General features: G+C 42.4%; 1 protein-coding gene and 1 long non-coding RNA gene across 5 annotated transcripts in view; one reads left to right on the top strand and one right to left on the bottom strand.

Moving 5' to 3' along the window:
- Positions 1–758: 758 nt before the first annotated feature.
- LOC132000112 (uncharacterized) overlaps positions 759–12,695 on the top strand; it is a 39,097-nt gene continuing 27,160 nt past the window's right edge. For both annotated transcript variants that reach the window (XR_009399176.1, XR_009399177.1), the window contains exon 1: positions 759–1,799. This is a non-coding gene — a long non-coding RNA (uncharacterized LOC132000112). The remainder of the gene's footprint in view (positions 1,800–12,695) is intronic.
- Positions 6,906–12,695, bottom strand: part of SPATA7 (spermatogenesis associated 7) — a 39,534-nt gene continuing 33,744 nt past the window's right edge. For all 3 annotated transcript variants that reach the window (XM_059373565.1, XM_059373564.1, XM_059373563.1), the window contains 3 exons: positions 11,114–11,191; positions 7,890–7,947; positions 6,906–7,629 (listed from right to left, as the gene is read on the bottom strand). In XM_059373565.1, the coding sequence (XP_059229548.1) occupies positions 7,060–7,629; positions 7,890–7,947; positions 11,114–11,191 (706 nt within the window). In that variant the 3' untranslated portion in view covers positions 6,906–7,059. The remainder of the gene's footprint in view (positions 7,630–7,889; positions 7,948–11,113; positions 11,192–12,695) is intronic.

Genomic DNA, 12,695 nt, shown 5'->3' on the forward strand with positions numbered 1-12,695 from the left:
CATCATTGGTTTGTAAAATTGTGTATTTTTAATGGGCAAAAAAGTTTGAATGACTGTAATATATGTGAAATGAATGTATTAGTTTTTGCCATGAAAATAAATATTGAAGCTGTAATTCATTATGTATTAGTACAATTAAAGCTATTTTGCTTGTGTTTTTTTCACTCTAGATCTTATTGCATGGAAGCATATAATTAGTCCCATTTCCCTCTGGATTATTCTTTATTTATACTATTTAATTACTTTTTAGAGTGTGTACATAATGCAGGCACACAGGGGAGGAGGGAGAGGGAGAGAGAAAATGTTAAGCAGAGCCCCACACCTAGCATACAGCCCGATCTCATCACGAGCTGAGCTGAAATCAAAAGTTTAATTTTGGTTAACCAGCTCAGCTGCCCAGCATCCCCTCTGCTGGATTAGCTGGATTATTTTAGTATTAATTTTAATTCATTTATTTTATTTTATTTTATTTTTTAAACATTTTATTTATTCATTTGACAGAGATCACAAGTAGGCAGAGAGGCAGGCAGAGAGAGATTTTTTTAATCTTTTATTTATTTGACAGAGAGAGGGATCACAAGTAGGCAGAGAGGCACGTTGGGCGGGCGGGGTGGGGGGGGAGGCAGGCTCCCTGTTGAGCGGGGCTCGATCCCAGGACCCTGGGATCATGACCTGAGCCCAAGGCAGAGGCTTTAACCCACTGAGCCACCCAGGCGCCCCCCACACCACCCCAGATTATTTTAAATAATGTACCGAACCATCGGGTGTTTCTTCTAGTCGTTGCCGGACGTCAGGCATCTCCGCGGTGACGGGCTGTGTAGACGTTGGCGTGCATCAGGACAAACAGGCCGCTTCACTAACGAGGACACCGGCGGAACCATTCGGTGTCCTTCCAGGACCAGCATCGCCGACGCACTTCCCAGCGGGCCGACGGAGCTCCTCCCACCCCCAGCCCCGCAGGGAGCTTTTTGTCGCCAAGTGGTCGCCTCATTTTTTGGCGAGGCTTCTTCTAGACCAGCAGCAGCGGCCCTGGAAACTTGGTAGAAATTCAGACTCTCCGGGGCCATCCGGAGCTGGCGGGCTGGAGGCCCGGACATCGGCCTCCACGGGTTCTCCGGGCGATTCTGACGTGCCTTCCCGCGGGAGAACCACCGCCTAAGTCGCTTAAAAAGCCCCAGGTGTCCCACGGAGATCTCAAGTTGGGATTCCTTCCACAGCCAAGTGTGACCGTCCCCTCGCACGGCCAGAGGGGGCTTTGCGGCCAAATGACAGGTCTCGAGGTGGGGACTGTGTGCTGGGTCCGGGGTGGGGCGGCGCAAATGAACCTCAAGGGGCCCCGAGGGAGGCAGGAAGGCTCCTGCTCCGGAGCAGACCGGCTGATGGAAGCCGAGGTGGGGAGAGACTTGAAGGTGCTGCCCAGCTGACCCCCATGAAGGAGGCGGCCGCAGGGGGAACGGTCGCGGGCGGCCTCTAGAAGCCGGAGAAGCCGAGGCCACGGTCTCCCCCAGAGCCTGCAAGAGGGCAGCCCTAGCGCGATTTGGATTTTAGGGCGTCTGACTTCCGGAACAGTAATAAGGCTTTCTTTAAGTCCCTAAGTGCGCGGCAACTTGTTACAGCGGCAAAGGAAAACCCGCGCAAGAGTGTATTCGTCCTGTCGGCGGAGCCGGGAGGTCAGCTCCGTGACCCGAACGTGTTCGCGGAACCAGCGCCGTCGGGCAGCCGCGCTTGCAGGGCAGCTGGGCGGGCGCCGCGGTCTGCTAACCTGGATGCTCATCCCAGACGCAATTCCTGAGGCAAAGGTTGGTTTTGGAGCAGAACGTCCCTTAGGTCAATTCAACTCTCCTCTTCCTCGCGTATAGATGAAGCATGGATTTGTTCTTTGGGGCTGGGCCATTAGAGGTTCGTCTGCCGCTTTTATTTATTTATTTATTTATAAAGATTTTTTTATTTGACAAAGAGAGCACAAGTAGGGGGAAGAGCAGGGAGAGGGGGAGGGAGAAGCAGGCTCCTCTCTGACCTAGAAGCCCGACGCAGTACTCGATCCTAGAACTCTGGGGTCACGACCTGAGCTGAAGGCAGATGCTTAACAGACTGAGCCACCCAGGCGCCCCTATCTGCTGCTTTTAAAAGGTCTGGGAAAGCCGCTGATTAGGTGGCATCCTCTATCACCGCAGTGTGATGGGCCCAGCAGGTGCCTCCCACAGCGCGGTGGCAGCACGTGAAGGGCAACCAGCTACTCCGATCTTCGTTACCTCAATGATATTTTCTAAAGCCCCGAGGAAGTAAGCCAAGGCTAACTTTGGTATATTAAAACTAAAATCTTGGGGTGCCTGGGTGGCACGGTTGGTTGGGCGTCTGCCTTTGACTCAGGTCATGATCCCAGGGTCCTGTTGGCATTCTCCGCCCCCCCCCCCCCACTCATCAGGGAGCCTGCTTCTCCCTCTCCCCCTGCTGCTCCCCTGCTCATGCTCTCTTGCTCATTCTCTCCTTCTCTCGCTCAAATAAATAAAATCTGAAGAAAAAAAAAAAAGAAAACTAAAATCTTTGGATCATCTAGGCCAAATTAAACCAGGGCCCAGGGCAAATTAAAAATTGATAGGCAACCTTGAAGCTAACCGATCCACTTGGCAAATTGTCTTGCCCTGTAAAAGCTGTTCTGATCTTTGCTGATTGGCTTCACTGGGAAACAACAACAACAACAACAACAACACACACACACACACACACACACCTGTGAGTTTTAGAAGAAAAATCTCAGGAAGATGCTAATTTATGTTTTACACCATGTAAAACGTGAGCAAATGAGGAAATTTTCTTGTAATTTAGCAATTTGCTACATTCTCCCTTCCGTGGGTGATTTGTCCTTCCTATAAAGACAGGAAAAGTCTGTCCTGTTTCCCGCTAAAGTCGCCTGTGCCTAAGTCTCTCCTCTAGCTTCAACTGTCTCCCTCCGTGAACAAATACATTCATTCTCAAGCAGACAATGACCTGGAATCCAAAGAGAAATAAGTCTTTCCTCTTTTTTCTTTTTAATTTTTTTTTAAATTTTATTTATTTGAGAGAGAGAGATCACAAGCAGGCAGAGAATGGGGTGGGGGGGAAGCAGGCTCCCTGCCAAGCAGACAGCCCGATGTGGGGCTTGATCCCAGGCCCCTGAGATCATACCTGAGTCGGAGGTAGAGGCTTAACCCACAGAGCCACCCAGGTGCCTGAGAAATAAGTCTTTCATCTTAAGAAGCCCATAGTCTAGACAGGAGAGAAACTAAGCACATAAACAATGTTGTAATTCATATTATGGATCTGAGTGATGCCGGATCCCAGAGCAAGTGGGACAAATGTTGGAGCAATCAGATAAGGTCTCATGATGTTACAGTCTGGGCTGTTGGCGAAGGCCCAAGAGGGCAGCACAGGGGAAATGATAATCTGAGCTGTTAGCAAGTACGAAGGGGAGGTGGGCAGGGGTATGGAGTGGGGGAACCTCTGCCATGCTTAAGGAACAAGTAAAATTCGAAGTGCTAGACACTTAGGATGCTTGGGGGTTGGATGGCTAGAGATGAACTGGGAAGGAAAACATGACTTGATAAAAAAATGCAAAGGGACCTGGACTTTGTCAGTAAGAGGAAACTCTCAAAGGTTTTTAAAAATTTTTTATTTATTTATTTGTCAGAGAGAGAGCACAAGCAGGCAGTGTGGCAGACAGAGGCAGAGAGAGAAGCAGGCTCCCTGCTGGACAAGGAGCCCGATGCGGGACTCAATCCTAGGACTCTGGGATCAGGACCTGAGCCAAAGGAAGTGGCTTAACCGACTGAGCCACCCAGGCATCCCAAAGGTTTTTGTTTTTGAACAGAGTGGTGACATGGTGTAAGAATAGCAGCTGTGAATATTTAATTCACACACAACCTATTTAGTTCTTAGAGCCCAGCAGTGAAGGCTTTTTAAGTTCCTTGCCACCCACAGAGGCTGGTAACCCAGCTGCTGGTCCCAGCTCAAAAGGATCAAGTTCAGGCAGTCTGTCTCAAAGGCTCACTCATCACTCCTCCAGAGAGCAGAGTGGAGGATGCTGTGGGAAGGGGTAGAGGAGAGGGAGAAACTGAGATGCTGCTGGAACACCCTAAGCCAGTGTTTCCCAACATTCACTTCCCACCTTTGCACAACTTTGCCAGAATCAAGAACCAACACATCTAAGCTTGAATTTTATATTTGATATTTCTTTAAACCAACACATCTAAGCTTGAATTTTAAAGGGAATCCTGAGGACAGTGACAACAACAACAAAGTACCCTAAAAGATATAAAAATGAGGGTGGGTCATGGTCCTGGAGACAAAAAGCTGTACCCTGGGGTGGAGGTTGGAGAAGGCAGACATGGCAAAGCAGGCAGTGGCGGATCTGAGGCTGGGCCCAAAGGGTGGAGAACCAGCAAGAAGCCAGTTACTGAGAATGCCGTAAGCAAGATGGCTGCTCCAGGAAAGGGAGGAAACTTGGAGCCAGCGCAGAGAGACTGAGGCAGTTGCATGGATAATGGGGCAAGGGCTTTGTGGAAGAGTGAGGTTGGGACTGAAAAAAGGAGCCCTGGGGGCTGAGAGAAGGATGGGGCCCACGAAAAGATGGGGTGAAGGATGACTGATGGGGAGACCCAGGATGGGAGCCAAGCATAGGGTTGAGGATCTTTTAGGAGGTTGAAGAGGATTGTAGGATGGAAAAGGCAGGAGTTGCTCAAAAAGTTAGAGCGGAGAATTCCACATTTGGGAGCTGAGGAATAGGAGGGGCTGAGAAAGGGCTGCAGCAGGGTGACTTGGGGCCTAAGACACTGGGGGAGGAGTAGGCTGGATGCTCAGCCCCACCATATTGTACTTTAGAGTTGTTCCTGAGCCTGAATCCTGAACACAGTGGTGCCAGTCATCTTCCCATGAGTGAGACAGATCTGTCACCTATATTTGACCAGAAATCATCTCTAATACCTGCAGTGGTATACGCTACCTTTGTGAAAACCCTGGTGTGGGCCGGGGATGATAAAAGCCTGAGTTGAAGACTGGGATACTTGGGTGCCATTGCAAAGTTTCTAGAACATCTGGGTTATCATTATTTTGTTTCATCTGTATATTCTTCATAGTCCCTAGGCATGAAACTGGGACTCAATTAGTCAATTACATTATTATAACCAGCTGAAAACATCAATAGCGGTAAGTCTTCTGAGACATATATTTTTTAAGGATTTTATTTGACAGAGATAGAGAGCAGAAGCAGTGGCAGGCAGAGGGAGCCTCCAGAAGTAGGCTCCCTGCAGAGTAGGGGGAGCCCGATGTGGGACTTGATCCCAGGACTCTGGGATCATGGCCTGGGCTGAAGGCAGTTACTTAACCAACTGAGCCACCCAGATGCCCTTCTGAGACATATCTTAATAGAAAAATCCCACTCATGAACTACAAGGGCAAGAGGAGATTATCAAACTGGGTTGATAGAATGTTGCCCTCATTAAGAAGGGACAATTTTTTTTTTTTAAAGATTTTATTTATTTGTCAGAGAGAGAGCGAGTGAGAGCAAGCACAGGCAGACAGAGTGGCAGGCAGAGTCAGAGGGAGAAGCAGGCTCCCTGTGGAACAAGGAGCCCGATGTGGGACTCGATCCCATGACGCTGGGATCATGACCTGAGCTGAAGGCAGCTGCTTAACCAACTGAGCCACCCAGGCATCCCAAGAAGGGACAATTTTTTTAATGTGTATTTGTTTTATTTATTTTCAGCATAACAGTATTCATTATTTTTGCACCACACCCAGTGCTCCATGAAATCTGTGCCCTCTCTAATACCCACCACCTGGTTCCCCCAACCTCCCACGTCCTGCCCCTTCAAAACCCTGATTGTTTTTTCAGAGTCTGTAGTCTCTCATGGTTCACCTCCCCTTCCAATTTCCCTCAACTCCCTTCTCCACTTCATCTCCCCTTGTCCTCCATGCTATATGATAATTGACTCTTTCTGCTTATTTCACTCGGCATAATCTCTTCCAGTCCCGTCCATGTTGCTACACAAGTTGGGTATTCATCCTTTCTGATGGAGGCATAATACTCCACAGAGTGTATATGGACCACGTCTTCCTTATCCATTTGTAAGAAGGGACAATTTTTCAGAAAGCTGACAGTCTGCCTAGCTCACTGGTAACTAGGAAGGCCTTGAAACTTCAGATACTGCACAGAAGTGAGAAAGAAGAAATTAAAGATATGATAGGGGCACCTGGGTGGCTCAGTGGATTAAGCCTCTGCCTTTGGCTCAGGTCATGATCCCAGGGTCCTGGGATCGAGCCCCACATCGAGCCCCACATTGGGCTCCCTGCTCAGTGGGGAGCCTGCTTCCCCCTCTTTCTCTGCCTACTTGTGATCTCTATCAAATGAATAAATTAAAAAAATATATATTCTTTAAAGATACTACAGATAAAGCTTAATGTTTCAAGATCCATGCCAGGTCATAAATCATTTCCCATTGCATACAAAATCACTTATGTTTGGGTAAACTATTTTCCCCTGAAGAGCAATTTTAGAAATCGTGGCCAATAGATCCTAGGACGACCCTGTGATTCTCACCTTCTGGCATTCATACCCTTCCTTGTATAATATCTCCACTCATTAAGTGTGGGCAGGACCTGTGACTTGGTTGTAACTAAAAGAAGGTAACAAAGGTGATGGAAAGTCATTCCTGTGATTGTTATATAGTATCTCACTAGCCAAAGAGAAAGGAATTCTGCCAACAACCTGAAAAGAGTTTGGAAGCAGATTCTTGCCCCAGTCAAGCCTCCAGATGAGATCATATCCCCAAGTAACACTTGGCTTATAGGTTTGAGACCCAGACCAGACCCATCTAAGTTATACCCAGAACTCTTAACACACAGAAATTATAGGATAAATAATACATGTGTATAGTTTTAAGCTGCTAATTTAAGGTAATTTATTATAGAGCATAGAAAGCAAATACAGAAATCTTAATATATGAAAGAATAAAACAGAGGAAAAGGAATATTGAATTACTGGCCACTTGGGATATTTATTAATGAAGATCAAACATCCAAAGGTCAGTCCTCAATGCTCATTTCCATGATTTTAAGAGTTGGTCCTTCCATGTCATGACTGTTGTTCTCTTGGATACTGTGAAATTGAACAGCCGGGGAGAGTTCTGTGCTAAGACAACATAATTCATTCGAAGTCTCCACCTTTTCAGTGTCACTATCCCCTTCAATGACATTCACAGAAGTCTCCTGGTCTGCTAAGTTGTCAGAGACACTTGGATTTTTGTCATCCCAAACTGAAGGTCCAGGATTTGTTTCATCATTCACTTGCTGAATTATAACCCCTTCTGAGCACTTTGATTTATAGATGGGCAGGAAAAATTCATTTGGTGAAGAGAGTCTCTCATTCTCATCTTTTGGTATAGACAATAACATATCCAACGCTTTTTGATATTCTTGACGTTCCTGTTGAATTGTGGTATCATGTTTGCTTTTATCTTCATCTTCTTCTGAATTCTCAGCCTGTTCAAAATCAAGTAAATTCAGCATATCAATATCATCCAGCTTTACTGAGTTTTCTCTGGATGTGCAGCCTAAGTCCATCTTCAGGATATGCAGCAGATGGCGCATTTTTTCCTAGGATTAAAGACAAGAATAACTACATTAATTAATAAGCTAGTCAAACTGAATTACTTTTGTCTGCAGTGCTGCTCATCTCAGCAAGATTAACACTTCTTTCACCGCACCCCCCCACCCCCCCCAACTGCCCTCATACACACAAAAGGTGCAAGGGAAAAAAAGCATCTGCTTTAATGCATTCTTTGAGGCTGTGGAAAAGCTTTAAAATTCTTTCCATGTTAGAATTTTTTCTAATGAATGTCTAAAGAAAGACAAACCTCCTCCAAATGATGTTTATTTTGTTTTATGTGTCGCTCAAAAAGGCGTTCTAAAAACCTAAAATGATAAATAGAAATGTTAGTGTCTCAAAATCAGAAAAGCAACTAAATACAAAATAGCCATGCAACAACAAAACTACTAAAGGTTGGAAAATATTTTTTAGATTCTTCCTTTTCTTTCCAAAGCTAAACACGAATCCTTCCCTATTCTGTCAAGTTCTTCAATTAGGGAGCTAGTATGGCTTTTTTGTTTAAGTTTTATAACAGATGCCATTGTTTCTGAAACATTATATACCATTTACATTTCTGTGAAAATATTTTAAATGAGGTCCAATAATACCCCTGCCACATTCCAAAAGCATTCTTTTTTTTCCTCTCATACACATATGCAAACACCAAAAGCCTCTCCTTCTCCTTCCCCCAAACCAAACCCTAAAGGAAATTCTCTTATAAAGAGTTATTTTATAATGCTTCCTCAATAATATTTGAAAAAAAGTTCCATTGATGGTAAATCCACATAATAACCTAAAAGCTATCACTTATTAAGTACCACTAAGGGCTAGACATTTGTGCTAGACACACAATCATTATACCTCTAATCATGATCAATATTTGGAGAGAAAGGTATTGTAAAGATCATTTTAAAGATGAGAAAATCCTCTAAGACGATGACTCCTTTCCCCTAAGGTCACAGGTCATTAAGAGAATTTAACCCAGATGTGTCTGGCTCAAGAGAAATTATTTTTTCAACTATGCTTGTCTTATTATCACATGAATGTTTCAATACCTTTATCGAAAACAACTCCTTTGTTACCATTTGTTATTTATCAATGAAGTGAGCCAATTTTAGATTTAGTAGTTCTACTTTAGTTAGCAATTTTTAAAAAATATTTATATATTTGTTTTAGAGAGAGAGAGGAGAGAGTGAGTGTACACAGTGGGAGGGTAGGGGCAGAAGCAGAGGGAGAGAGAGAATCTCAAGCAGACTTTCTGCTGAGTGGGGAGCCTGACACGGGGCTTGATCTCATGATCCATGAGATCATGACCTGTGCTAAAACCAAGAGTCAGATGCTTAACCAACTGGGCCACCCAGCTTGCCCCAACTTAGCAATTTTTTAAAAGAATTAAAAACAATACATATTATTTGGTTACTTAGTTGTTTTTTTTTTTTTTTTATCAACCATAACACATGACATTAAGTGGGCCGTGGTGTCCAGTGAACTTTAGATAATGTTCAAGCTGATTCAGGACCACATGGTTTCCTTAAGATATACAAATACCTAATCTAGTTTTGTAAACTTTCCATTTCACTTACAATGTATAAACCTAGCTTTTAATTGGTTCTCACTTTACTAGTGACAGTTGTACCAGACATGCCTGCCTTGATTCTCCTGACAAGTTTCAAATAGTAAAATGAGATGATGGATCTTTGCAGATAAACAAAAATTTGATTCACTAGCCTATTATAACTAAGAGATAAAGTGGGGTTTTTTTTTGCATAATTTTTTTTTTGTAGACTCTGTGGGATCTTTACATGGATGACAACATTATCTATGAATAAAGAGAGTTTCACATCTTTCAAATATGGATATCATTTTCTTCTTTCCTCTCTCTCTCTTTTTTTAAAAAATATTTTATATATTTGTCAGAGAGAGTGAGCACAAGCAGGGGGAGTAGCAGAGGGGGAAGCAGGCTTCCTCCTGAGCAAGGAGCCCAATGCAGGACTCAATCCCAGGACCCTGGGATAATAACCTGAGCCAAAGGCAGATGCTTAACTGACTGAACCACCCAGGCATCCCTCATTTTCTTCTTTTCTTTTTTTGTGATAGATTTAGAAAAAAAGATTATTTTATTCTTAGAGAGAGAGAGGGCATGAGCTGGAGGGGAAGAGACGGAATCTCACGCACACTCCATGCCGGGTGGGGAGCCTGATACAAGGCTTGATTCCACAACACTGAGAATGCAACTTAAGCTGAAACCAAGAGTAAGATGCCCAACTGACGGCATCTTGTAAATATTCAACAGTTTATTCTGAGGCGCCCCTGTGATCAATTTTTTAAATTCAGGTATAACTGACATACATTATATTAGTGTAAGGTATACAAAATGGTTCAATATTTGTTTATATTGTAAAATAATCAACAAAGTAAGTCTAGTTAATATCCATCACCACACAGCTATATAATTTTTTTCTTGTAGTGAGCACTTTTAAGATCTACTCTCTCACAAAGTACTTTCAAATATGCAACTCAGTAGTACTTTTTTTTTTTAAGATTTTATTTATTTGGCAGAGAGAGACAGAGAGGGAACACAAGCAGGGGGGCGGGTGGGAGAGGGAGAAGTAGGCTTCCTGCTGAGCACAGAGCCTGATGTGGGCCTCCATCCCAGGACCCTGGGGTCATGACGTGAGCCGAATGCAGATACTCAATGTCTGAGCCACCAAGACGCCCAACCCAGTAGTACTATTAACTGTAGTCGCCATGCTATACATTATATCCCCATGAGTTATTTATTTTATAACTGGGAGTTTTACCTTTTGACTACTTTTACCTTTTGCCTACCCCCTACCACTGACAACCACCAATCTGATCTCTGCATCTTAGAGAAATAACAGTATTTAAGTGAATAAAATCTCTATTCTTTTCTGTAACTCCCTCAAATTGTGAATTTGCCTTATATGGTAAGAATTAAACATTCTTTATAATTTGCTATCAATGATAAGACTATGTCCCCTAAGGGGCGCCTGGGTGACTCATTCAGTTAAGCATCTGACTTTTGATTTTGGTTCAGGTGACAGTCTCAGGGTTGTGAGATTGAGCCCTGTATCAAGCTCTGTGCTCAGTAAGAAGTCCGCTTGTCTCTCTCTCCCTCTACCCTTCCCCGCACTTGCATGCTCTCTCTCTCAAATAAATAAATAAATCTTAAAAAAAAAAATTAAGTGTGTAAGCCTGACGATTCACAGATCTGTACCCCTGGGGTAAATAATACATTATATGCTAATAAAAATAATTAACAAAAAAAGATTAATGGGAAAAATGTTATTCTTAGTAAAATAAATCCTCCAGCAAAATTCATTAAAAAAAAAATGTTCACCCTCCCCTTACAAGAAAGCAACATAATTTTTCATTTCCTAGTATGTGGAACTAACTTAAAGGAATTAACATGATAAGGAAGAGTATTTAATGTACTATTCAACCACCATAATAGAACTTAAAAAAACTAACCTGTTTGAAAATAAACCAAGTTTCAAAATTTCATCTGTTACATCTTCAATGAAACTCAGATATAACAGTTCTTCTTCACTGTGAAAACAAAGCAGTACACAGCATAAAAATTATTTCCTACTTACTTTGAAAACTAGAGGAAATATGAGTACCTAATGAGAAATATCTACCATTACTATGACAAATATACTGTTATTGCTCATTAAGAGAAATGTTATTAAAAAACTGTCTATATTCTTAAAATATGCAGATAAATTTATTTAAAGAGGAGAAAATGTTCCCTAATAAAGTAAAATTTCGTAGATATGGAGCGCATTCATCCAGCACTAACAGATAAGCAGGAATTAAAACAGCAAACAAACAAACAAAAGAAAACAAAATAAAACAAAACAAAAAAACCCCCACACAAAACAAACAAAAAAACAAATCAAGGGCAAAAGGGGAACCAAATGTGAACCACTGGAGGTGTGTGTTCTTGACAAGCATTTTCCGGGTCCTCTGACTTCTAACCATGTCCAGCAGCAGAGGTGCGAGTCCTGTGGATGGCACTTAGAGGAGGGGAAAGAGGAAACTTATCCAGAAAAGAAAGAACTGCAACTGTGAAATCCTCTTCTGCTCCTAGAAGAGCATCTTGTTTGAATGCTGGGAAATTTATTCAGCAGAAAAAAAAATTATTTTTTTCAAAATTTATGGAGAGGAGAAAAAATATGATAGTAGGGAAATTTGTGTATATAATTGTAGTGATAATTTTAATTGTGTGGATACATTTATCTTATAACATATTTTAATAGCTCATCAAGTAATCTGAATACTATTATAAATTTGATTTCAATTAGCTGATATCAGTGATTTGATACAAAATATAAGTAGTAGGTAACCACTCAATTACTCAATAAGTAAATATAATGGGAAGAATTAATAAGAAAATGAGATAACAGAAGATTAAAATGTTACATAAAAAGTTACACTTTCAAACTGATTCTCAGGCTCTAATATTTACACAGCAAGTTTAAGAATAAATGGAACTCTATAAAATAGATGATATTTGGGGTGCCTGGGTGGCTCAGTGGGTTAAAGCCTCTGCCTTTGGCTCAGGTCATGATCCTGGGGTTCTAGGATCAAGCCCCGCATAGGGCTCTCTCAGTGAGGAGCCTGCTTCCTCTTCTCTGCCTGCCTCTCTGCCTACTTGTGATCTCTGTCTGTCAAATAAATAAAAATCTTTTTTTTTTTTAAAAGATGATATTCCCTGAAAAATAATAGCTTGACTAAAACAACAATAAAACCTAGAAGTATGCTATCTGTAAAGACCTGGTGAGGTTAGAAACCTCCTGGAAGGGTATCCTGAGCTACCCAAAGTCTGTGTTTACTTAGGGACGAATTTCCCCTGGACATAAAGATGAAGTGACTGACAACTATTTCAGAAAATTCTGATCATTCTCAAATTGAGGGCATATTATATGACTGAACTTCAAAGCTAGTTGTAAGAGAAATTAGAATTCAGTCCTGATTTATTTAATAATAGTTTGTGTGATCCCTTTTTTTCTTAAATTTTAAAGATTTTATTTATTTATTTGACAGAGAT

The sequence above is a fragment of the Mustela nigripes genome, chromosome 13 (assembly GCF_022355385.1).
Source record: "Mustela nigripes isolate SB6536 chromosome 13, MUSNIG.SB6536, whole genome shotgun sequence".
Taxonomy (NCBI): domain Eukaryota; kingdom Metazoa; phylum Chordata; class Mammalia; order Carnivora; family Mustelidae; genus Mustela; species Mustela nigripes.